Raw genomic sequence first — 27,793 nt, 5'->3', positions numbered from 1 at the left:
ACAACCTTCAAACAAAAAGTGTATATGGAAGACTCAAGTGGTCCATTGTGGCCAATAACGTTAATAATAATACTGTGAGGGATTTTAATGATTGTACATACATTGTATAATGAAATGGTCTTTATAATTTTACTTGTAATGTATTGAAAAGCGGATAACCTCATACCTATTCTCCATGTTCATGTTCAGTAAAAACAAACTGAGGCGACAGTTGTCAGTACTGTTATCACCAGTGCCCGGATTCTGATCACATGTTAACACAGACATTGCTAACTTACATACAAATCCTATTCATGGCCGCCATATTACAGAAATGCATATTTATTAAGTCCGTTTTTCGTCATTTTGCTAAGTATTTTATGTTTAGCTCATTTTCTCGTTTTTCGCGTCATTAGGCTATTAGGCCTATGTCATTTTGTGGAATTTTTTAGAATATTTTATGCTCGTTGAGTCATGGTTTATGCCAGTCTGGTTAAGTACCTCAGTACAACCATACGCGTGCTAAGTGGATTTGTGTTATCGGCCGCGATTGTTTTTCGAGTTAAAGCCATCTAGGGGATGTTCATTTGAAGCTAATAATTTCGGAATTCGGCGAGTATATGTTTACCTCCGATGGTGAAATATGCGAAGTGGAAGTGGCAGGAGATAGAAGATTTACAGTTCTGCAGCCTATCGGTCGAAAGAAGCACATACGCAGAGTCGAAAATAGTAGCTAACGATAAGTTTCTCAACTGTTACTCTCTGTCATCCTTCGATGGCAGTAGTTCATGTGTGTTTTGTACAGACTTGTGTGAAGCTTTGAACATTCCACTGAACAATATTACTAGTATAAGTCGCGGGTTCGGCGGCCGCAAGATGGCGGCTGTACACAGCTCCTTACGAGACGGCCTAGGGTCGCTTGCACAAGATGGCGGTTATACATAGGCTCTTATGAGACGGCCTAGGGACGTTTGCGCAAGATGGTGGCTACACGCAGGCTCTTATGAAGAAAGCTAGCTTCGAGGCTACTGCACAAGATGGCGGCTGCTGTTATGAGACGGCTTAAGGGCGCTTGCGCAAGATGGCGGCTATACATAAGCTCTTATGAGACGGCCATAGGCGATTGCACAAGATGGCGACTAGATGATGGCTATGGACGTTTGTGTAAGATGGCGGCTATACACAGGCTCTTATGAGGCTAACTCCTAGAACGTGGGTCAGAGCAAGATCGTCGCTATACATCGGTTATATGAGGAGCTAATGGCGATACAGAGCTTGTAACTTGTAACTTATGACCTATTAGTTTAATCAGCTTAACATTGGAGAAATGAGACAAGGGTTACTATGCAAGATGACTGCTATACTCTATTCTTATAAGCCTTAACTAGAGGGTCGCCTCAGGGGCTCACAACTTGTAACATAACCTATTAGTTTGATCAGCCTGAAATTCGAGAAATGAGGCAAGGGTTATTATGAAAGATAACGGCTATACTCTATTCGTATAGACCAGATGGCGACTGCTCTTACGGAGAAAGCTACTGCACAAGATGGCGGATATACATAGGCTCTTGTGAGACGGCCATAGGCGATTGCACAAGATGGCGACTATACATGGGATCTTGTGAGACGGCCATAGGCGATCGCACAAGATGGCGGATATACATAGGCTCTTGTGAGACGGCCATAGGCGATTGCACAAGATGGCGACTATACATGGGCTCTTGTGAGACGGCCATAGGCGATTGCACAAGATGGCGACTATACATGGGCTCTTATGAAGAAAGCTAGCTTAGAGGCTACTACACAAGATGGCGGCTATACATAGGCTGTTATGACCTTCTCCTCCTCCTCCTCCTTTATCAAGGCATATCTCTATGGAACAAGTTTAAACATGCATTACTATAACGACGCGATCTTATGTTTAAGGCTAGAGTGAGCACGTCTATTATTCTGTTTTTAACCTGCAGTGATGACGTCATCATAGTTATACATGTTTAGCCTTGTTCGTTTTCTCAAGCCTTAATAGATAGAATGAGTAGGAGTAAGGAGGCAAAGGAATGCAATAAGTACAATATTTTGAATGCAATAAAATATTTATTTACAATGTACTACAACAGTTTTCGTTTTGCTGCTGACAAGATTGCTATGCTTCGTAACAGCTTGCTGCGAAGAGGTAGCATGCTTCCGAAATTGTAATACCTCCTGAAACAATGAAATTAAACAAAACGTTTAGAAATATATTATACGGGATTGAGCTAACCTCAGTAACTTCAAGGAGGAGGACGAGGAGGAGGAATGTAGCTGATCTTTGAGGCAGAGGAGAAGGAACACTGCTATGTCCGGTCGGAGGAGGAGCAAGCTGTTATCTTAACAGATGATACATTTTAAATAGAATTGACATGCTGTATGTCTTTATCCGACAAGACAAAACATGTTGACTATTAAACAGAAAACTTTTATCGCTACTGTGCTTTGTCAAGACAAGTTACACTAGAACTGATTGTAGAACAAGACGAAACATGTTGGCTATCAGTACTCAGAACAGAAAAGCTTATAACGCAAAACATTACAAGATTAATCTCTCTGTTGATACAATCGCACTCTTATGCAATCAGCGCGCACACATAGAATTGCAAATGTTGTATATCTCTATCCGACATGCTTCTTCTTAATCATTGCAGATAAAATTATTTTACTACTTTGCCGGGGATACCTTTGTTCTAAGGAGATAAATTGTGCGGGATTCGAACACATGCAACAGAAAAAATCTGTATAGATTTCGAACTCTGATTTAATTACAATAAAAAAACATAGATTCAAACCGTGCTTTCTTATCGCAAACATGGAAAGTAAAATTAAACAGAATACCTAGTGTTATAAGAAATACATTGGTTACATTTAACCCCCTACCAGTCGAACAAGTTATCGCGTAAACATGTAACATGAAATATCGGTTCGGAAACAAATTGTTTCAATCTGTTGGCATGGATTACAAGCATGTAGCTTATGCGGAAATTAAAATTAAACAGAACCCCTAGTGCTATAAGAAATACACTGCTTACATTTAAGCCCCTAGCAGTCGAACAAATTAACGGATAAACATGTAACTTGAAATCTCAGTTCGGAAACATATTATTTCAATCTGTTGGCACGGATTACAAGCATGTAGCTTGTGCAGGAGAGGACTACTATGCATGATGATTGTAAAATGCTGAACCGAAAAAATAATCGTGCTACACACATGATAGGGAATGGAACCCAGTGGTCACGTCTTATCAAAAGGGCGAAAGGATGAAAGGACTCTTCCTAATCCTTCTCCTCCTAACCGCATCCTCCTCCTCCTAGGGATAAAGGGCTAATGGGCAAAAGGGCTAATGGGCTAAAGGACAAAAAGGCTAATGGACTAAAGGGCACCTCCTATTCTTAACACGGCCTCCTCCTCCTCCTAGGGCTAAGTAGCTAAAGGGCTAATGGGCTAAAGGGAAAAAGAGCTGCTCCTCCTCTACCTTACCGCGACCTCCTCCTCCTCCCAGAGGGAGTTAGCTGAAGTTGGTACATTTTTGACAGCAGCAACACCTTCATCGATTGTTATCTGCAAGAACGCTTCTACTTTGTTAGATGTAGCAAATTAATCTCTATTGGTAAATGGTTTATCTCTTCTAACTTCATACTCGCGACGATATGTAACTTCTGTTGTTCATGATCAATGACTGTTTACAATGTATATTACAGTAATGTATCTATTCGTGTTGTGTATATCTGTGGTTATTCTTCAATAAACAACTGCATTGAATGATCTACTAGACTTATGGTTTTGTTATAGTCCTTCTACTATGAGTAGTTACAACCTAAACTGCTTAACATTTGTATTATTCTTACTACAAGTACGCGGAAATGATAACTGTCTCGTCCTAAAAAAGAAAAGGTTACCGTGCTAATGATCATAACTTAAAACTTTGCGTTCAGTACCGACGAAATTCATGCCACACATTACAGGGAATGGAACCCGCGGGTCGCGTCTTATTAGAATTACCTAATAAAGAATAAAATCCCTGACCTATTAATGGTGCATTGAGGTGCGTTTTTCTAACAGAAATCAGTATCTGCTTGATAGGTTTTTATGTTTGGAACACTGAACTTTTCAAGATGGCAGCAGTGAGGTTAGCGATGCTCTATTGTCCTTTAAAGTGAGGTTAGGGTTCGTAAAGATGGCAGCTGTCAAGAAAGCACGCGGTTTTGATTACAAACAAGAGCACGTGGTCGTGACGTCACGGTCACATGGTATACTGCGTCAGCACCCGAAGTTCAAAATCCACGCCCATGTGCATGTGTTCGAATCCCGCACAATTTATCTCCTTAGAACAAAGATATCCCCGGCAAAGTAGTAAAATAATTTTATCTGCAGTGATTAAGAAGAAGCATGTCGGATGGAGATATACAACATTTGCAATTCTATGTGTGCGCGCTGATTGCATAAGAGTGCGATTGTAGCCGTGTTCCTTCTCCTCTGCCTCAAAGGTCCTCTTCGTCCTGCTCTTTGAAGTTACTGGGGTTAGCTCAATCCCGTATAATATATTTCTAAACGTTTTGTTTAATTTCAATGTTTCAGGAGGTATTACAATTTCGGAAGCATGCTACCTCTTCGCAGCAAGCTGTTACGAAGCATAGCAATCTTGTCAGCAGCAAAACGAAAACTGTTGTAGTACATTGTAAATAAATATTTTATTGCATTCAAAATATTGTACTTATTGCATTCCTTTGCCTCCTTACTCCTACTCATTCTATCTATTAAGGCTTGAGAAAACGAACAAGGCTAAACATGTATAACTATGATGACGTCATCACTGCAGGTTAAAAACAGAATAACAGACGTACTCACTCTAGCCTTAAGCATAAGATCGCGTCGTTATGGTAATGCATGTTTAAACTTGTTCCATAGAGATATGCCTTGATAAAGGAGGAGGAGGAGGAGGAGGAGGAGGAGGAGGTCATAACAGCCTATGTATAGCCGCCATCTTGTGTAGTAGCCTCTAAACTAGCTTTCTTCATAAGAGCCCGTGTATAGTTGCCATCTTGTGCAATCGCCTATGGCCGTCTCATAAGAGCCTATGTATAGCCGCCATCTTGTGCTGTATCCTCTAAGCTAGCTTTCTTTATAAGAGCCCATGTATAGTCGCCATCTTGTGCAATCGCCTATGGCCGTCTCAAGAGCCTATGTATAGCCGCCATCTTGCGCAAGCGCCCTTAAGCCGTCTCATAAGAGCAGCCACCATCTTGTGCAGTAACCTCTAAGCTAGCTTTCTTCATAAGAGCCTGCGTATAGCCACCATCTTGCGCAAGCGACCCTAGGCCGTCTCATAAGAACCCATGTATAGCCGCCATCTTGTGCAAGCGTCCCTAGGCCGTCTCAAAAGAAGCTGTGTATAGCTGCCATCTTGCGGCCGACATCTTGCGCAAGCACCCTTAGGGTGTCTCTTAAGAGCAGCAGCCATATTGCGCAAGCTCCCTTGGCGTCTCATAAGGAGCCGTATATAGACGCCATCTTGTGCAATTGGCATCGGGAAGGATATCCGGCCGTAAAACTGAGGTTAGGCTCCTCCCTGCGGTTAGGTGTGCTCTCTTATGCTAATCTTCATTGCCCTACTACTCAATCGAGAATACCCATTGCCCTACTACTCAAGTTAGCGTCGGGAAGGGCATCCGGCTCTGAAACTGAGGTTAGGCTCCTACATGACGTTAGACTTGCTGTCTTGCGCATAAAAAGTAAGGTTAAGCCCCTCCAAAATGGCGGATGTGAGGTTAAGCTCGCTCTCTTATGTGCCAGGAAGGGCATCCGGCCGTAAAACTGAGGTTAGGCTACTCCATGAAGTTAGGCTTGCTCTCTTACGCGTAAAAAGTAAGGTTAAGCCCCTCCATGATGGCGGATGTGAGGTTAAGCATGCAGTCTTAGCCAGCGCAGTCAATGCGGAGGAGGCCTGTACGGAGGGTGTGGAGGTGAAGGCCACCGAACCCGTGACTGATACCACTGCCATTAAACTGAGGGATTTCTTAGAAAGGTATATGGGCCGTGTAATTCCGCATGAGTGCTCTTAGAAGGAACTACTGTATGTATCCGAACGCTATGACGACACGATAAAGAATATCAGAGAAGTCTGCGGAAACAAGATATTCGTTTCAGTCGATGAAACCAATGATGTAGAGGGCCGTTACATTGCCAATGTTATCGTGTTTACCTTAGAAGTAGATAGGCCTGGAAAAATAATTGTCCTCACGACCGAAATTTTGCAGTCTGTGAAACATTCTACAATATGTCACCTCCTCGATAAATCGATGGGTCTACAGTGGCCTGAGGGTGTAAGGTATGATGATGTGCTGCTCTTTTTTTTTTTTTTTTTTTTTTTTTTTTTGCTTTACGTCGCACCGACTCAGATAGGTCTTATGGCAACGGTGGGACAAGGAAGGGCTAGGAGTGAGAAGGAAGCGGCCGTGGCCTTAATTGAGGTACAGCCCCAGCATTTGCCTGGTGTGAAAATGGGAAACCACGGAAAACCATTTTCAGGGCTGCCGACAGTGGGGTTCGAACCTACTATCTCCCGAATACTGGATACTGGCCGCACTTAAGCGACTGCAGCTATCGAGCTCGGTGTGCTGCTCTTTGTGACTGATATATTTAAAGCTGCCAATGCAATCAGAGCCTTTTGCTAAAAACCTGCCTAGCTCACGCTTTTCACAGAGTGGCCGAAGAAGTCTGAAGCTGACAAGCTTGTATCCCTAACTAAGGAGGGAACTCTTCAGATCCCAAGCACCGCAGCCTCGCATCACGTGGATCGTCGCCTGTGTGACACTGAAGATTCTTTCAACGTACAAGATGCCAAGGCCATTCGGATACGCAAATGGAGGGAAAACTAGCGTGCATCAAAGCAAATTTCACTTCCTTGTCGTCAAATATTACACGTCTTGAGGAGAGAGGCTGATCAGTTTAGTCAGAAGAGCCACAGTCGAGGCGATTCTGGTGTGGCAGTGTCAGACAAACTGAAACGTGTTCGGGTCTTAATGTTTTCTGCTCCATCTCTCGGATTTTGGCGGGTCAAGATTTCAGCATTATTGGCGTTGAAGAAGAACTTACATGCAGTGATTTAGTGCACTTCAAGTATGCTCCAGTAATATCCGTAGACGTTGAAAGAAGCTTTTCAAAGTTCAAAATCGTCGTTCGTTTTCCTGTGAGATTCTAGGAAGGATCACAATCATCTACTGTAACGTGGAGTGAGGAAAGCCTGTATAGCCTGCCATATAGTTTAAGTCCACATTTTTCTTATTACCTCTAATCCGAAAAAGAATCAAAGTACCTAACGGCGAAATTCTTTCTTATTTTGTTCTTCAGATGTTGCAGCCTTAAAGTTTCAGATACAGTGTAGTGTTATTTTCCTTGAAGAAAAGAACACAGAACTTGGAGTGCCAAACAATAGACTGAAATAATAACCAGTATTTGTGTGTAAATAATTATTATGTGTCAGTTAATAATTCAATTATATTAGGTACCTATTAATATCATTTCAACTTACAATGACGTAGTCTGCATTTTTGTGTGATAAAATTTTGTCAGTTTCATTCAAATTTGTAGGTCTTTTTTAAGTTTTCAGGTCATTTCATGGGATATTTGCAGTCATTTTATAGGTCATTTTTTAAAATATTTTAGTTCATCAAAATCCGGGCCCTGGTTATCACTGACAGGATGCTACTTCAAAATAACAACTGACTTGTAATTTCAAAACAGTGCCTAATGTAAAATGAAACTCAGGTTTCATGCTAAATGTGCTGAAAGTTTTACAATAAGTTGCTCCCTTGCTGGTCATTTGATAGTTTAGGTAGACTCTTGTGAACGGAGCGTGGGTTTTTGACGCAATATCACGCTATAAAGTAATGGGAATATTTCTTCAATGTAGTCACCCTCGAAAGTTGGCCTCGAAGGGTGTTCCAAGGCCTCCCTATGCCAAGAGCTTGACAGTTTGCGACATAATGCAATAAACATGCACAGCCGGACGCAGAAATCGGCAATAGTAGCGCAAGAATATGAAAATCCTCAGCCTGTTTCCAGTTATTCGACCGGATCAGGAATGAAATGAATGAAGCCGCAATCTAGCGGCGAGGATAGGCTGCCGAAGCCTGTCGCGTTCCTCTGGGGCAATGATTCATGAATGACAGATGAAATGAAATATTGGAGAATGTTGCTGGAATGAAAGACGACACCCTCGTGCTCGTATGCCGCAGTCACCCGACTGGGTTCTTGTTCTGGGTGACGCCCAGGCTCGTTCGCTGCGGTACCAGCCAGTGCATACTGGTGCTATTTTGAGTTGATGTGGAACTCGTCAGTATGTGCCACACCATTTGATGACTGAGGCCAACTTCTCCACCGAGCTCAATAGCTGCAAGTATTCGGGAGATAGAGGGGTTCGAACCCCACTGTCGGCAGCCCTGGAGGTGGTTTTCCGTCGTTTCCCATTTTCATATCAGGCGAACGCTGGGGCTGTTCCTTAATCAAGGCTCCGGCCGCTTCCTTCCTACTCTTAACTCTTTCCTGTCCCATCGTCGCCATGATAACTATCTGTGTCGGTGCGACGTAAAGCAACTCTTAAAAAAAAGCGGATAATTCCCGGACAGTCCATCGATGGTTTATGGAAACGAGACCACTCACGATGGCAATCTAATCTGGAGAAATGGACGGCAAATCTCTGCGGTGCAAATCCGCAGCGATCCATCGTGCGACCGTCCTATACGGTAATACGGGCAACCTCGATTTTAAACCCCGAACGCTGATCACCTTTTGGAAATATGCTTTAGAGCGGTGAAATGGACACTCTTCACAGTGCCAACTGGATGCTCACTTCTTTATGTACAGCCCTCGTGCGCCCATTACTTTAGAGGCGTTGCCATTGCTCTTGCGCGAATGTTAGTGAGCGATCGATATTCTCCGGAAATCCAGTTGTTGAGGTTCCAAGTGAGCGAACATGTCCAAATCGGCAAGCCACTTCGCCTTCTTCGGAAGCTGTGGCCTAAAGGAAAGAGGGACCGTTCCGGTAAAATAAAGCCCCGAATGCAAGATGATTTCTCCTTAAGTCGCAGTTCAGGCAGTTAAGATGAACTGTGAAGTGGAGATATCATGGTCTGCTTTTTTTGTTTTGGAATTATTTCTAGTATAAATGTTTAGAAGACTCCTACGAATTCAGGAGACGATGGGCCAGATGCTCTACTAGTATTACACTGCATCCTGCCAGTGGTTGGCGTTCCTGGCAGAATCCGGCTCATTTTCTCGTAGTGATTGAAGCAATCTCCATGGCGAATTTCGGGAGTGATACACGGACCGAAGCAAAGTCCAGTAGCGAGGAGGAGTCATTGAATGACATGCGAAATTCAAGCACTGGAGTGAACCTGTAATTCAGGCTCGTGGTATAACTCTCTTGACAAGTTGTGACATTGAATGTGAGCTTGACAAGGGAGCGTTCGTTACCTTACCGGTGTTGTACCAAATGCTCAGTGCAAAGGGTATTTCGTGTAGGGTACAGATCGTTTCCTCAAGGCAGGAAATGAAACAGATGAAATTATAGTGTATTTTCGGAGTGAAAATAAGAGTGTTGTTTGTGCGTTAAGATGATAGCCGTCAACATATAAGCCTGAGGCAGAATGGAGTATTAAGCGAATCTTTTGCTCAAGTCTGCATTTGTTCATAGCTTTATATTAAATGCAGTGGCGGCTCGTGGCTGTAAAGTATGGTGAAGAGCTATTACCCGTTCGGTTTCGAGCGACAGATTTAGGAACTTCTTTCTTTCTTTCTTTCTTTCTTTCTTAATCTGCTTACCCTCCAGGGTTGGTCTTTCTTTCTTTCTTTCTTTCTGTCTTTCTTTCTTAATCTGCTTACCCTCCAGGGTTGGTTTTTCCCTCGGACTCAGCGAGGGATTCCACCTCTACCGCCTCAAGGACAGTGTCCTGGAGCTTCAGACTCTGGGTCGGGGGATAAAACTGGGGAGGATGACCAGTACCTCGCCCAGGCGGCCTCACCTGCTATGCTGAACAGGAGCCTTGGTGGGGGATGGGAAGATTGGAAGGGATAGACAAGGAAGAGGGAAGGAAGCAGCCATGGCCTTAAGTTAGGTACCATCCCGGCATTTGCCTGGAGGAGAAGTGGGAAACCACTGAAAACCACTTCCAGGATGGCTGAGGTGGGAATCGAGCCCACCTCTACTCAGTTGATCTCCCGAGGCTGAGTGGACCCCGTTCCAGCCCTCGTACCATTTTTCAAATTTCGTGGCAGAGCCGGGAATCGAACCCCGGCCTCCGGGGTGGCAGCTAATCACACTAACCACTACACCACAGAGGAGGACAAGATTTAGGAACTACGTGTTGTTTTTGGTTGTTTTGTACTCGTACCTCGTACCTGTGACTGGCGGAGGGTCCAGCACGTGACCACGAAAAGCTAGTTCTTGCTTACTTAAATAGAGCACTGCATCAATTCCCAACTGAAGGAAAAGCCTATTTAAATGTACATTTTCACTGAACTGTACAATTACAATATACAGTCTGGCATTTCCCTTCAGGACATCAGAGATCGTATTTTGGTTTGTTTCCAATGTCTTGAAATCTAGCTGCCGTATTTTATGTTCTGCAGAGTCTGAGTGCTTATGTAAAGAACGTGTTATGTTCAAAAGGGCTGAAAATCCTTCTTTATTATAAACGTTATTTTTATTGATAAAAGGCAAGCAGGCCCAACAAAACAACTTCTGTAGAGCTGGAGAGGAGCACAACCATGGAAAGTCCGTAAACCACGATCGTTTGAAACTAAGATTGTAAGATTTACCGGAATGTTTCACTTCTTTTATAGCACACATTTGCAGTGATTCAGTAGGGCGATCAAAACGTAGAACTTCATTCTGATCTTCGTTTCTCCAACGTGAAAATGGTGTTTCTAATAAAATACACACTATGTCATAAACAGGATACTTGTTTAAATAAAACAGCACAACACTACGAATGAACCACGAGGCGTAAGTAATCGTACTTCACACAGGATGACGCAGCGAAAACAAAATATTTCGATCTTCCCGCAACTTCACTTGTACATTTCGCAGCGAGTCGAGTACGCGGGTGATGTCACGGTTGTCATGGCAACCGCCAAGGCCAAGCGGCACTTGGGAGGTAAAGCCAGCTGCTGAATCTCTCGTCTTCACACAAGCTCACGCGCCGTACTGTGGGTGGCCAACAGCCGGCGCTTTCGTGAGTTTCCCTGGTTCTCATCAAGTAATGCGAACTCTTGGTGCTCCAAACGCCGTACAAAAAACATTTTCTTTCCATAAAACCAACAAATGTCATAAGAAAAGTAAATTTTTAAAAAAATCATTCTGATAAAAATAAATGGTGAAGTGGCATTTCACCTACTTCACCTGAAAAGCCGCCGCTGGAACTTACAGTCGTTTAAGATGTAGTTACTCAGAGTTAACTTCACCACCATTAAAGTCGATAACGAATTCTGTATCCTTAAAATGTATTTTTGAAGCCGTCTACGAGTATTTCGTTATAAGGAAGCATATATGAGTCAAATTCTTAAGGAGTGGTAAAGTCTATGTAATTGCAGGGAGAATTGTTTAAATTACTTCGATCGTTTTTCCTTCAAGTAAGTAACGATGTGTGAGCCAGAGGTACTCCTGAAGCCTGTGGTAATGTGATGGGGAGGACCCACGTAAAATAAACGGTGGTTGGTACCCGTGGATGTTGACGGGGTGGAAGGAGTACCTTTGGTTGTAGGGCTGTTTTGTCTTATGTTAAGTAAAATAAAGCACAAGGCATCACTGGGATATGTGTTTAATTGACTGTACAGTTGAAGGTTATACCTCTGTCTACAATATTTATCCATTTATACAGGTGAAAAGTTGTTTGTTGCCTAATGGCAACAGTATGGAGTAGAGGGTTAAATCAGATGTTAACTTCACCACCATTAAAGTCGATAACGAATTCAGTATCGTTAAAATGTATTTTTGAAGCCTACATTTGTTCGTAGTGTGATTTCAGAGGTTAATTCTGTTACAAGTGAACTATGTAGTGCAAGTGGAAAGTGGTTTTTTTTTTTAGACTTTATTGGTGAAGTACTATATAATGTTTTATTTATTATGACCTAAGCTGTACTGTTATTTGTAGAGCATAAGATAACGTAATGACCTAACGTGTACTGTGTAAGATTGGTGACGTGCATTTGTAAATAGTAGAATTATGTTCTATAGTTCCTGGAAAGATCCAGAACGTGACAACTTTTGTACAGGGTGTGTTACTTTGTTTGTAATGTATTCTAGAAAATATTTCTGACTGTTCTGGAAATACGACATTCGCGATCAGGCGTATTCTAGAATGTTAGTCAAAGTTCGCGATCGAAAGTAAGGTTGTGATTGATGAGTCTAGGTGGCGATAGGGAACTCGTGCACGCTGATTGGCTGCCTCCAAGGCCGGAATTTCCTATATATAGTGAGCGAGGCAGTGTTCGAATTAATTCTGTATCCTGAATTCTGTCGTTCTCGGTCTATCTGTCTGCAAGCAGCCTATCTGGTTGACGTCCCCCGGTTTCCGGGATGGCACTCTCCTCGGGTAAGCACTCTTGAATTCCGTTCCGGCTAAAATTTCCGTTATGTTCCGATTTGCTTTTCATACAGGAGTCTGCCCTGACCTCGCCTAGATTCGCCAAATTAGTTACTTATGACGCCTTAGTTTTTCAGCTGGGCTTACCTGTTCGTTTCGAAGGCATTCCCATTTCTTGCTTCACTAATATTCGTAGATGTAGTTTAATATTATTTCCCTTGGGGTTTGCCTCTAGTAGTTTCTGTATCACTTTAGGTACGCTAAGTTTTGGATAACCTTTTTCACATCAGTGTATATTGCATCGTACAAGTGCATTGGTAAATAGATGTATAGTTGAATTTACACTACCACGAAAAAGCTATGTATATCACTGAACTTATAGCTCGTAACTTGGAATTGTATTTGAAATGTATTTGTAAAATTATTTTGTAAATAATATTTTTAAAATCTAAGGATCACGGGGATTTATTTCGGAATCCGCTATCTAAGCCATGTCCATGCCTTTGTTAGGTTCCCAGCCTTTTCATCTTCCCGGTTTGTTGTTCACTAGTTGGCCCTACTGATATTTACGTACGTGTTTTATTGGAGATCAGCGTAATGTTAGCTATTGTTTTTTCCGAGTGTGTAGTGACCTTTTATATTGTGTAGTTTGCTCTTAACTTCCCCTTTTAACTCTGTTTGTGTCTTGTTTGGTGTTACCACTATAGTAGAGGTAACAAATTCGAAAATTAGTAGTCATCTCCAACCCCATTAATGATAAAGGGCCGGGCTTAAGAACTCGAAAATATCCACACAAAAAAAAAAAGAAATGTCTCGGAACTTCTGTGAATGTGTGTCCATACTAGATCAACAGTATTTTCGATAAGGGGAAAAATGCTTTATTTTTGTACCTTTTTAACCGTTTTTTTGCTGTAAAAGTCAGTTGTGTATATCGTCGAAGTATCTTGAAAACAGCAAGTCTTACAAACTGAGATGTTTTTTGTTGTTAATTTTTGCAAACTTCAAAGCTGATCGGATATACACACGAACTCGGTTGGCAATATGAATTTAGACATATCTGTTAGAATTACTGCAACGTCACATGAAGTCTTGGAAATGCAATGTGGAAACAAGCAAGCATGAGATGAAAGTTACGTGAGAAATAACAAGAGCTAAATGAGATACGTAACATGATCTAACTCGGCACATAGGGCATGATAAGAGGAGCATCTATTGAGAGTGATGCAATCAGAGTAAAGAGAGAGAGAATTCTACACAATCGTTAAATGATTAAATAAAGAATGGATTGCACGGGGGAAGAACTGCAATTTGTTGTATTCTAAAAAAATATGTGGCAAAAGGAAATAGAAAGTAAAACAAGCATTGACGAAAATAATAAAGGTTAGGAACATGTTTAACACGGTATTACACCTAGGTCAGAAAGAGAAATGGGGGAGGATGGATATAATTACTTTTAGGTTTAAATATAATATTAAATGTAGCGGTAGATAAATTGAGGTGCTGAGATAAAAACGGGACATGCCACTTAATAGTAGTTTTGAAATATATCACTTTTTGTATATAATTCTGTATAATATTTTTTTTGCTAGGGGCTTTACGTCGCACCGACACAGATAGGTCTTATGGCGACGATGGGATAGGAAAGGCCTAGGAGTTGAAAGGAAGCGGCCGTGGCCTTAATTAAGGTACAGCCCCAGCATTTGCCTGGTGTGAAAATGGGAAACCATGGAAAACCATCTTCAGGGCTGCCGATAGTGGGATTCGAACCTACTATCTCCCGGATGCAAGCTCACAGCCGCGCGCCTCTGTATAATAATATTCCTACGCCTTATTACATTGTGATTGGGAAGATGACCAAAATATGTAATCGTATACCCAAAGATACATACGAGGAATATGACTGTCATTTAAACAACAGTCATTTTACCAAAAAGTAAGTATTACTCAAATATTCGTACAATTTTACAGAAAAATGTGTTTTTAATGTTAAGCGTATTTATACACATTCGAAATCAGTGTATAAACATGTCTCATACAACAAAACATGGATATCAAAATCGACACTGTCATGGAAAGACAAGTGTAACATGGAAGGAATAATACAAAAGGCTTTTCTTATTAAACAGGCAAGGATATTCATAGTTCACTCCTGATCATGGCACTACGCTGGTTTAGACAGGGAAACAGTTACGAACAGATTCATATACCGCCAGCAGCTTAGTTGTTGTTGTACTGTAGTGTTGGCGGCTATGACAAGAGTGAGTTCACTCACCAATTCATACTTGCATTCATTGAGAATGTAAGAACTAGACTTTCTAAATAGTTTATGCACTTCCTCGCCAGTTTCAGCCGATCCCAAACTGGGTGTCAAATGGCATAGTCATCCATTACTGCACTTGTACTCATGCATCCCTGTTTTGTATCTTTATCCATGTAAGAGATGAACAAGAAGCATAACCCTTGTGACCACTTTGAACCAGTTAAATCCTTCTACACAGTTCAAATAAAATTAGAGGAACATGTTTTGTAACGTCTGGTATATGAACGTAGATGGGGTTCCTTAGCTACTCAGGGTATGTCAAATCGAAGTTATACTCCATCTGTAGGCATTGAACTGTCAGGTGAATAGCGGTGCGTTCGTATGTCGTTATGAGATACACAGACTACTGTCAACCAGCGCACTCCATGAGACATCACTTTGATCCAGGAAGGATGGACTTTTCGTCGTGTTGCTGTGGATCTCAATATCTCTCCGTCAGTTATTCACCGCTTGTGGAATCGCTACAATGAGACAGGCCAGTTCACAAGGAGGGTTGGACGTGGACACACAACAACCCACAGGATGACCGATATCTGCGGCGTCGTTCAGCAACTGCCAGAGAACTGCAACAAGACCTCAGGAGGGCCACTGACCAGACAGTAAGGAACAGGTAAACCCTCAAACAGGGGTGAAATTTACCCCAGGTCATTTTATTTCCTAGTGAAATGTACAAATAACTTTTCTGTGCTCTCCCCCCTCTTGTACCTTTCTGGTTGGATCCCTGCAGAAAGAGTCATTCGTACATAATCTATCTTAAAATCTCCAATTAATACAGTAATTCATATTGTACAATACAATGATAAGTGCGGTGGAAACACCCCCACGCGTGTGCTTGAGGGGTAAGAGAAGTGTGCTTACGAGGGCAGCAACATCGCACAGTTCACCTTCTGTTTGCCCGTACTCACGTCAACTGGCAACTTCGCCACTGGAGACCTGTGTTGTTCACGGCGTGATGGACGTGAACGTGTGGTGAGCAGTGCATGCCAAATGTTGTCCAGGAAAGGTTCTGTGATGGTGTGGCGTGCCGTACGTGGTAATCTTACCGCTGCGGGGTACATCGAGCAGGTACTGCTGCATACGGTGTTGGCCCTGACAATGCCAGGGCTCATATAGCGCGCATTACCAAAGCTGTCTTGCGAGAACTGGACATTCAAGAGATGGAATGGCGAGCCCATCGAGCATGTGTGGGATAGGCTTGACAGAAGTGTTCGTGGACGTCCTGTTCCACCACAGACTCTCCAAGACCTCGAACAGTCTCTCATTGAAGAATGGGACCTGATACTGCAACGTGACCTTCGTCGACTTATACGGAGTATGCCACGTATGTGCCAAGCTGTGATAAATGCTCCTTTAGGACATACACCATACTGAATATCTCCCACGGTGTTAAAAATCCACCCTGGAGAACTGTTATCACTTTGTTTTCGCTCCTATTTGGACATATCCGCTTGTGTTCTGAAAATGAACGCGAATCCATCGATGGTCTTTTGTGTACTTCACCGGTAAAGAATAAAGGTTCAGTTGGTAATATACCTGGGTGTGAGGTATTATTTTATGGAGCATGGCATACGTTCAAAGACATGTTCCCCTAATTTTTTGAACTGTTTTTTTTTTTTTTAAGTTGAAAAATCATTTAAACTACGTATATGATTAAATAATTATAGCTATCAATCTCCAAATGGCATCAATTATAAATGTGTAATTCCTTCACTCCAATGAAACATTTTACAAAAAATGTAGGCTACGTTATGATCTACATGTACTGAGAATAAATTCAGTTTTATGAAAATATGTCTCAGAAATGTATACAAAATCTTAAATCATTTGCACCACATATGAGATATATTTTGGAACAACACTTAAATTGTTGTACAGTAAGGTTAGTCAAACCTATTTTTAGGATATTTCACAAGATCTGTTGTTTGAATGAATTTTTTAAGTTTATGCAGTTTATTTTAGAAAAAATTAAGAATAGTTTTCCTTTTCTCTCAGTTTAATTAATTTGTGTGTGTAATCACTCAAGTATATGTTTGTACTATTTAAGGTAACTAGTTATAACCTACAGCCCTAATATGCTAGATAAAGTAGGGCTTTTTCATGGATAATAAATAAATAAATAAACTAGTGATCAGAAAGAAACATGGAGGAAGCTGATGTCATTCACCTTAAACTTCCCGAGGAACTCTTCAGTTGGAGGAAAAGCTTACTAGAGAGCAAACCATTCCATCTGCCATGTACAGCATTCAGTCCCCAAGACAGAAGAATTAATCAAATCTTTGATCAAGCCAGGGAATCAAACCCGGGATCATTCAGCCAAGGAGCCAAACCAGTTAGGCAAGAAAGAAATGATCATAATGTTACTACTTTGCCTCCCCGCTTCATATTAGACAACTGTACTTGTCAGAGTTCTCTATTACATTCCACTAAGACTCAGTAAACTATGAAGCTTTGTAGAAGTGTTTAGCTTTCCATAGTTTTCTATCAAAATTCTTTGCCATTTTGAGATTGCTAGGCTTGGTTCAGCAGGACTAGCCGACCACAAAGAGAAGGGAGGGTGGGGGGGGGGGGGGGGTGATCACTCCCCTAGTTCATCGGTTCCTCCGCTGGACCGCTCTCCCAGCAGTATGTGAGCTTGGGCGTACAAGTCAGCATACGAATAAAAGACAATTATTGCGTGCAAAATACAATGCTTTTGCTTATCATTCCCGAAGTCAGTTGTCAGATAGTTTAGATAGCTTCGGCGTAGACTTTGTGGTCTTAGAAGATTTAAGTTCCTTCCACATCTGTCTTGTTACAAAATAAAATCGACATTTCATATAATGTCGGCAACATGGTCATCGCAGCATCCTAATGTGATACTGTGCAAACTGTCCTCGCCCCATAGACTATGTTCCACTACACTTTCAACTTGCACGAACACATTATAAACTGCTCTTGAAGGATAGTTGAGGAAAGTGCTGTCAGTGCTGTAGTCCCCAATAAGTGTGTTTGTTATTTGCTTTACGTCGCACCGACACAGATAGGTCTTATGGCGACGATGGGACAGGGAAGGGCTAGGAGTGGGAAGGAAGCGGCCGTGGCCTTAATTAAGGTACAGCCCCAGCATTTGCCTGGTGTGAAAATGGGAAACCACGGAAAACCATCTTCAGGGCTGCCGACAGTGGGGTTCGAACCCACGATCTCCCGAATACTGGATACTGGCCGCAATTAAGCGACTGCAGCTATCGAGCTCGGTCCAATAAGTGTGAGGGCTGCGGCAAGTATTTCTTCTGTAGGCTTTCCGTGAAGCAGGCTGACACATTTATGACATTTTGTGACATTGGATACATTGCGTACTATATATCCTCCTAGACAATTTTTTTTTTTAGCATGGTGTCAATAATCACCTTTTGCTTTCTGCTTAATGTCGGCTCACTTGAATAATTTGGCTGTAATTTGGAATCTCTTAGTTGTTTTTCTAGCAACAAAATTTTAGCATTAGCTATTTTCAGTGTATTACGGATAGTCATTATATAATGTCCCTGTCCTTTAGTTTGTTTCTAAGTGAACCTATTGTCTTTTTAGCTGTCTTTTACAGGGTAATTTTCGTTTCTTTAATTGTTTCGTGAGATATTGTGGTAAACTGGGGAATGTATGAGGGACAGCGCCAGTTTTCAGTTTCAGTCTATCTCTAGGAATGTCTGCCTGTTCGCCTTGTATTACAAATGAATCTGATTTAACAATAAATTCGTCAGAAAAATGTGAATCGCACACATACAGTAACACTTATCAGAAAGCTTCTCTGAATCGCCTTTTCCCATTTTGAAAGTTTCATTCATTTTTAGGTGGTTTGAACAAGTGTTTGTCCGCCTCTGTGCTGTAGTGGTTAGTGTGATTAGCTGCCACCCCCGGAGGCCCGGGTTCGATTCCCGGCTCTGCCACGAAATTTGAAAAGTGGTACGAGGGCTGGAACGGGGTCCACTCAGCCTCGGGAGATCAACTGAGTAGAGGTGGGTTCGATTCCCATCTCAGCCATCCTGGAAGTGGTTTTCCGTGGTTTCCCACTCCTCCTCCAGGCAAATGCCGGGATGGTACCTAACTTAAGGCCACGGTCGCGTCCTTCCCTTTTCCTTGTATATCTTCTCATCCCCCCCGCAAGGGCCCTGTTCAGCATAGTAGGTGAGGCCGCCTGGACGAGGTACTGGTCATCCTCCCCAGTTGTATCTCCCGACCCAGTGTCTCACGTCCAGGACACTGGAGGCGGTAGAGATGGGATCCCTCGCTGAGCCCGAGGGAAATAAACTGTGGAGGGTAAGCAGATTAAGAAAGAAAGAAAGAAAGAAAGAAGTGTTTACCTTTCGTAGTTTTGTAGCCAGACTTACATCCTGGAACGAAGCAAGTAGGCATTTTTTCCTCGTCGGTATTTTTGCAAGTTTTATAAACTCAGTACTATATTTACACTCAAAATAATACCATCACCAAATTATACGCTCTTCACTTTCACTTTACAATAATGCACGACAATTAAGTTTTTGCCTTCACAGAACAACACTACCGAACATAACCAAATTACAACTACAGATACCAACCCTCAGATAGCAACGGTGCTGCCCCTAGCGGGCGATTCATCACAGTCCCTATACTAGCCAACAGAGAACAACTTAAGAGCTCACACTTGCTCTTCTACTTGTTATGCTTTAGCTAAGCGGAAAGACCTACCCTACTGTCCCGAAACGTGCACAACTTTTATGAAATACTTCCTCATCAGCAATATCCCCGAATGCATAGGCAAGCATTGACCAAGTGGTAGGAACCTGTACCTCCGCAGCTCGATGCAGTCGAATGTTTCGCTAACCAAACATTGTACATTTGATGCGAAGGCTGCTTCATCAGTACGGCTGCTTTTAGCAGTATCCATCTCTCTGAATATTGGTTTGTTGTTCTTGTTCAGCACTAGGGTTGGGCGTGTCAGAGTCATTTCAGTCTGCAAGTCTTTGTGAATTTACTAACCGCTGCATCGTTTACTTCTATACTTATTTTATTTAAATCGTTAGAAACTGAATAGTTGTCTTGATCTCCTTTTACTTATCTTGCCCTCCATCCTCATCACAAGACCTGACCACCGAAGCCTGTTTATGCGTACAGCTTCACCGAGTTCAATCCTAACTTAGCTCCCTAAAAGCAAAGCTGGTCTGAAAATAGACCGATGTAAAGATACTTTCGTTCGGAAACTGACTTCCTTCTTATAGAACACTGTTGATCGCAACTGCGAACTCACTGCATTAGTTTGATTCAATCTCAGTTGCTATATTACCATCCTGACAGAACATACAACCTAAATACTTAAAATTATCTGCGGTACCTGTTTCAGCTTTGCATACCAATATGGCATTCAATTCTGTTGAATTTCTTACCGACTGACATCATTTTAGTCCTGGAAAGGCTAATTTTCATAGCCTACTCATTGCAGCTTTTTTCAAGTTCCAAGATATTAGACAACAGGCTTTCGGCCACAATCTGCCATTAAGACCAAGTCGTCAGCATAGACCAAACTGCTTTATACAGTATTGTTCTTCTTTTCCACAATTTGGACATCTCTGGACCGCTTCTTGTTCTTTCTTCTCTTCTCTTCTCTTCTCGTCTCTTCTCTTCTCTTCTCTTCTCTTCTCTTCTCTTCTCTTCCCAAAACTTCTTCATTCTTTCGCCTCTCATCTTTGTCTCCTTTTCGGAAATGATCCGTTCGGGTATCCGTTTTAGTGGTTTCTCTTCAAATGACTGTCGACTCTTCTTCTGTTGTTCCAGTGTTTCCCTGGAGTAATTGCAACTTCTCCCGCATCGCAGCTGACCTCTTGTGGCCTTTAACCCCATCATGTACCAGGTGTTCGTGCAGAGCTCCTCATTTCTCCTTTCCTTCCAAGTCCCGGTCTCAGAATTTTCCTCAGAATCTTCTTTTCCTTCTTTTCGAATTCAGGCAGCTCCCCTTCAGCCACTCTGAAGCGTACAATCCTTCCGGTTTTATTACAGAGCTTTTGGCTGTTTTTGTGTTAGTTTGTAGGCACTTGCCTTGTTTGCCAGTCCGTTATTTACTGCATTATAGAGTTGTCAGTGGACGAATAAGCTTGAGCGGAGTAAGGGATTGGAACTGTTCTTTTTTTTTAACCAAAATATATATTTTATGTGAAAGGTGTCCGACCCGTTGGCTGAATGGTCAGCGTACTGGTCTTCGGTTCGGAGGGTCCCGGGTTCGATTCCCCGCCGGGTCGGGGATTTTAACCTTCATTGGTTAATTCCAATGGCCCGGGGGCTGGGTGTTTGTTCTGTCCCCAACATCCCTGCAACTCACCAGCACACATAACACTATCCTCCATCACAATAACATGCAGTTACCTACACATGGCAGATGCCGCCCACCCTCATCGGAGGGTCTGCCTCACAACGGCTGCACTCAGCTATAAATAGTCACACGAAATTATTATTATTATTATTATTATTATTATTATTATTATTATTATTATTATTATTATTATTATTATTATTATTATTATTATTATTATTATTATTATGTGAAAGGTAACATTTATGTCAAATGAAGTGCAGTTCTGGGTGCTGTCCCAGCACCATGGCCGAGATGGTGATGTTACTTTGGGAAATCGACAGCTTGGACTTTGAAGTATGCATGTGTCGGTTATCTCTCCTTTCCGATCCCAGTCTATTGGCCGGGATCATAAACAACTAATCGAAAAATGGGACGATTATCGAGGCAGGATCTACTAAGGATGTCGTGTGTGTGTTGTCCACAGGTGAGTGCTGGCAGTCGCCGCCATGACATTTTCCTTGCCGTGGCTCTTCTGCGCACTGCTCGAGACAGATCAGGTCTGTACATCGTCAATGTAAGGATTATCTTCCTGGACATACATAGGCTCCACACGTACACTTTCTGTGAAACATGTTTTACCGTAACAAATGTCGTTTTATTTTCTTTACATGAAAGCAATACTTACTGTACACAACTTGGAAATGTCACAATATTCAGTGACTGCTTGGAAACACAAGTGAGTAACGTGTGTATCGGATATAGGTCATTATTCCCGGTCGATTTCTGCCAGAGCGTTCACCTGTCCGTAATAAATGATTAGGTGGCGCGCTGAAGTATCATCAAACGATGAAAGTTCTCCACTAACAATCACTGTAATTTGAATGTCCACAGGCCCATTTGAACAGTGAAATAGTTGCGTCACAGCCATATTCCAGTATGTGCTGAAGTTCCTTTCAGTCGAATACTTCCTCCATCCACCTGTTTTCTCAGTTTCTTCCTTTAAAAGTAAGAGAGCTCAAGCTGACCTTTTCGAAACCTTGGCAGCCTGTGTGTGTGTGTGTGTGTGTGTGTGTGTGTGCAGAGAGTAGCGGACACAAACTTCCGGCACCTCAGCACCTCCGACAAGCGTAAAAGCTCGGAACACTCGTGTAGCCAATACTTCTCTTCATTTTCGCATGCACAGACTGCTAAAGTAAAACAAGACAGACACAGAGCAGATGCGTCCACACCAACAAAATAGCGTGTTCATTAACTTTTCGAGCATGTTGATCAACAAAGTTTCTTAAACTTTTGTCAATGAAACTTTTCACCAGTTGCTAGGAATCTTAAAGTTATACCTAGCTTCACATTATTGGAGATGGCATTCCGATAATTTGTATCATTTCTTGCAAATTCAGGCCCAGTTACTGTCAACAAGAACTGAAAGTCGTGTGGGGACATTCTCAGAAAGTGTTAAAAGTCCGCTGCATCGTGAATTAAAAGTTTTTTGTTTTGTTTTTGCTATTTGCTTTACGTCGCACCGACACAGATAGGTCTTATGGCGACGATGGGATAGGAAAGGCCTAGGAATGGAAAGAAAGCGGCCGTGGCCTTAATTAAGGTACAGCCTGGTGTAAAAATGAGAAACCACAGAAAACCATCTTCAGAGCTGCTGACAGTGGGGTTCGAACCCATTATTTCTCGGATGCGAGCTCACAGCTGCGCACCCCTAACCGCATGGCCAACTCGCCCAATAATTAAAAGTTCTAACATAAGTGTTCTGACATAAGTAACCTACGATAAGTGTCCTCTCCAAACTTAATTCTAAACGCTTTACCCATATTTTTCTTCCCCACACTTTGCGTCTGCGCTTTTCTCTAATTGACTCATTAAAATAATGAAAGCTGTACTGTAAATATTTTCTACTTCCTGACCCTATCCATTGTAACCTCACAAACAGATTTTGGCGTGGACACAATGTTAAGAACTTTGTTAACACAAGTTTATTTGGTGTGGAAACAATGTTAAAGAAGTTTGTTCATCAAAGTTAATTAGCATAGCCTATTGAGAAATGTTTTCGTTAACATTGTTTATTAACATTGATGTGGACCAACCATTATTCTCTCCTCCCGTCCTTCGTATGCTGTATGTACACCACACAGGTGTCATTAATTAATTACAAAAATATGATCTGATATAAGCATTCATAGTCACACAGAACAATGCACAATTCCACCATTTTGTGTTGAAATTCGATCTCGGAGGGTGTACGTCTGAGACGGGACATAACAAGTACGAGGTATTCCTGTTTGTAGGTCTGACACAGGACATAACAAGTACGAGGTGTTCCTGTCTGTAGGTCTGAGACGGGACATCACAATATAAAAGTACCAGGAGTTCCTGTCTGTAGGTCTGAGACTGAACATCACAACATAAAAGTACCAGGTGTTCCTGTCTGTAGGCCTGAGATGGGACATCACAACATAAAAGTGCTAGGTGTTCCTGTCTGTAGGTCTGGGATGGGACATCACAACATAAAAGTACCACGTGTTCCTGTCTGTAGGTCTGAGACGGGACATCACAATATAAAAGTACTAGGTGTTCCTGTCTGTAGGTCTGAGACGGGGCATCACAATATAAAAGTACCAGGTGTTCCTGTCTGTAGGTCTGAGACGGGACATCACAACATAAAAGTAGTAGGTGTTCCTGTCTGTAGGTCTCACATGGGACACCACAATATAAAAGTACTAGGTGTTCCTGTCTGTAGGTCTGAGATGGAACATCACAACATAAAAGTACTAGGTGTTCCTGTCTGTAGGTCTGAGATGGAACATCACAACATAAAAGTACTAGGTGTTCCTGTCTGTACGTCTGGGATGGGACATAACAACATAAAAGTACCAGGTGTTCCTGTCTGTAGGTCTGGGATGGGACATCACAACATAAAAGTACCAGGTGTTCCTGTCTGTAGGTCTGAGACGGGACATCACAACATAAAAGAACCACGTGTTCCTGTCTGTAGGTCTGAGACGGGACATCACAATATAAAAGTACTAGGTGTTCCTGTCTGTAGGTCTGAGACGGGACATCACAACATAAAACTACTATGTGTTCCTGTCTGTAGGTCTCACATGGGACATCACAATATAAAAGAACCAGGTGTTCCTGTCTGTAGGTCTGAGATGGGACATCACAACATAAAAGTACTAGGTGTTCCTGTCTGTAGGTCTGGGATGGGACATCACAACATAAAAGTACTAGGTGTTCCTGTCTGTAGGTCTGAGACGGGACATCACAACATAAAAGTACTAGGTGTTCCTGCCTGTAGGTCTGGGATGGGACATCACAACATAAAAGTACCAGGTGTTCCTGTCTGTAGGTCTGAGACGGGACATCACAATATAAAAGTACCAGGTGTTCCTGTCTGTAGATCTGGGATGGGACATCACAACATAAAAGTACCAGGTGTTCCTGTCTGTAGGTCTGAGACGAGACATCACAATATAAAAGAACCAGGTGTTCCTGTCTGTAGGTCTGGGATGGGACATCACAACATAAAAGTACCAGGTGTTACTGTCTGTAGGTCTGAAACCGGACATCACAACATAAAAGTACCAGGCGTTCCTGTCTGTACGTCTGAGACTGAACATCACAACATAAAAGTACCAGGTGTTCCTGTCTGTAGGTCTGAGACGGGACATCACAACATAAAAGTACTAGGTGTTCCTGTCTGTAGGTCTCACATGGGACATCACAATATAAAAGAACCAGGTGTTCCTGTCTGTAGGTCTGAGATGGGACATCACAACATAAAAGTACTAGGTGTTCCTGTCTGTAGTTCTGGGATGGGACATCACAACATAAAAGTACTAGGTGTTCCTGTCTGTAGGTCTGAGACGGGACATCACAACATAAAAGTACTAGGTGTTCCTGTCTGTAGGTCTGGGATGGGACATCACAACATAAAAGTACCAGGTGTTCCTGTCTGTAGGTCTGAGACGGGACATCACAATATAAAAGTACCAGGTGTTCCTGTCTGTAGATCTGGGATGGGACATCACAACATAAACGTACCAGGTGTTCCTGTCTGTAGGTCTGAGACGGGACATCACAATATAAAAGAACCAGGTGTTCCTGTCTGTAGGTCTGGGATGGGACATCACAACATAAAAGTACCAGGTGTTACTGTCTGTAGGTCTGAGACCGGACATCACAACATAAAAGTACCAGGTGTTCCTGTCTGTACGTCTGAGACTGAACATCACCACATAAAAGTACCAGGTGTTCCTGTCTGTAGGTCTGAGATGGGACATCACAACATAAAAGTACCAGGTGTTCCTGTCTGTAGGTCTGAGACGGGACATCACAATATAAAAGTACTAGGTGTTCCTGTCTGTAGGTCTGAGATGGGACATCACAACATAAAAGTACTAGGTGTTCCTGTCTGTAGGTCTGGGATGGGACATCACAACATAAAAGTACCAGGTGTTCCTGTCTGTAGGTCTGAGACGGGACATCACAACATAAAAGTACTAGGTGTTCCTGTCTGTAGGTCTCACATGGGACATCACAATATAAAAGAACCAGGTGTTCCTGTCTGTAGGTCTGAGATGGGACATCACAACATAAAAGTACTAGGTGTTCGTGTCTGTAGGTCTCACATGGGACATCACAATATAGAAGAACCAGGTGTTCCTGTCTGTAGGTCTGAGATGGGACATCACAACATAAAAGTACTAGGTGTTCCTGTCTGTAGGTCTGGGATGGGACATCACAACATAAAAGTACCAGGTGTTCCTGTCTGTGGGTCTGAGACGGGACATCACAACATAAAAGTACCAGGTGTTCCTGTCTGTAGGTCTGAGACTGAACATCACAATATAAAAGTACCAGGTGTTCCTGTCTGTAGGTCTCAAATGGGACATCACAATATAAAAGAACCAGGTGTTCCTGTCTGTAGGTCTGAGACGGGACATCACAACATAAAAGTACTAGGTGTTCCTGTCTGTAGGTCTGGGATGGGACATCACAACATAAAAGTACCAGGTGTTCCTGTCTGTAGGTCTCACATGGGACATCACAACATAAAAGAACTAGGTGTTCCTGTTTGTAGGTCTGAGATGGGACATCACAACATAAAAGTACTAGGTGTGCCTGTCTGTAGGTCTGAGACTGGACATCACAACATAACAAGTACGGAGTGCTACTGTCTGTAGGTCTGAGACGGGACATCACAACATAAAAGAACTAGGTGTTCCTGTCTGTAGGTCTGAGACGGGACATCACAACATAAAAGAACTAGGTGTTCCTGTCTGTAGGTCTCACATGGGACATCACAACATAAAAGTACCAGGTGTTCCTGTCTGTAGGTCTCACATGGGACATCACAACATAAAAGAACCAGGTGTTCCTGTCTGTGGGTCTGAGACGGGACATCACAACATAAAAGTACCAGGTGTTCCTGTCTGTAGGTCTGAGGCGGGACATCACAACATAAAAGTACCAAGTGTTCCTGTCTGTAGGTCTCACATGGGACATCACAATTTAAAAGAACCAGGTGTTCCTGTCTGTAGGTCTGAGACGGGGTATCACATCATAAAAGTACTAGGTGTTCCTGTCTGTAGGTCTGGGATGGGACATCAAAAATAGTACCAGGTGTTCCTGTCTGTAGGTCTGAGACGGGACATCACAGCATAAAAGTACCAGGTGTTCCTGTCTGTAGGTCTGAGACGGGACATCACAACATAAAAGTACCAGGTGTTCCTGTCTGTAGGTCTCACATGGGATATCACAATATAAAGGAACCAGGTGTTCCTGTCTGTAGGTCTGAGATGGGACATCACAATATAGAAGTACTAGGTGTTCCTGTCTGTAGGTCTGGGATGGGACATCACAACTTAAAAGTACCAGGTGTTCCTGTCTGTAGGTCTGAGACGGGACATCACAACATAAAAGTACCAGGTGTTCCTGTCTGTAGGTCTGAGACTGAACATCACAACATAATAGTACCAGGTGTTCCTGTCTGTAGGTCTCACATGGGACATCACAATATAAAAGAACCAGGTGTTCCTGTCTGTAAGTCTGAGACGGGATATCACAACATAAAAGTAACAGGTGTTCCTGTCTGTAGGTCTGAGACTGAACATCACAACGTAAAATACCAGGTGTTCCTGTCTGTAGGTCTCACATGGGACATCTCAATATAAAAGAAGCAGGTGTTCCTGTCTGTAGGTCTGGGATGGGACATCACAACATAAAAGTACCAGGTGTTCCTGTCTGTAGGTCTGAGACGGGACATCACAACATAAATGTACCAGGTGTTCCTGTCTGTAGGTCTGAGACTGAACATCACAACATAAAAGTACCAGGTGTTCCTGTCTGTAGGTCTCATATGGGACATCACAATATAAAAGATCCAGGTGTTCCTCTCTGTAGGTCTGAGACGGGACATCACAACATAAAAGTACCAGGTGTTCCTGTCTGTAGGTCTGGGATGGGACATCACAACATAAAAGTACCAGGTGTTCCTGTCTGTAGGTCTCACACGGGACATCACAATATAAAAGAACCAGGTGTTCCTGTCTGTAGTTCTGAGACTGAACATC

At 42.5% G+C, this 27,793-nt stretch overlaps 1 protein-coding gene across 3 annotated transcripts in view; it reads left to right on the top strand.

The window, feature by feature from the left end:
- Nucleotides 1–27,793, top strand: part of UGP (UDP-glucose pyrophosphorylase) — a 339,813-nt gene that overhangs the window by 105,602 nt on the left and 206,418 nt on the right. The window contains exons 1-2 of one of the 3 annotated variants that reach the window (XM_067143686.2): nt 12,584–12,603; nt 21,694–21,766. The exons of the other annotated variants lie outside the window; for them this stretch is intronic. Of the exons in view, the coding sequence (XP_066999787.1) occupies nt 21,716–21,766 (51 nt within the window). The 5' untranslated portion in view covers nt 12,584–12,603; nt 21,694–21,715. Of the gene's footprint in view, nt 1–12,583; nt 12,604–21,693; nt 21,767–27,793 lie in introns of those variants that run through there. 3 annotated transcript variants of the gene reach the window in all.

This window comes from Anabrus simplex, chromosome 3, assembly GCF_040414725.1.
Source record: "Anabrus simplex isolate iqAnaSimp1 chromosome 3, ASM4041472v1, whole genome shotgun sequence".
NCBI classification, from domain to species: domain Eukaryota; kingdom Metazoa; phylum Arthropoda; class Insecta; order Orthoptera; family Tettigoniidae; genus Anabrus; species Anabrus simplex.
This window is presented reverse-complemented; position numbering and strand designations above follow the sequence as displayed.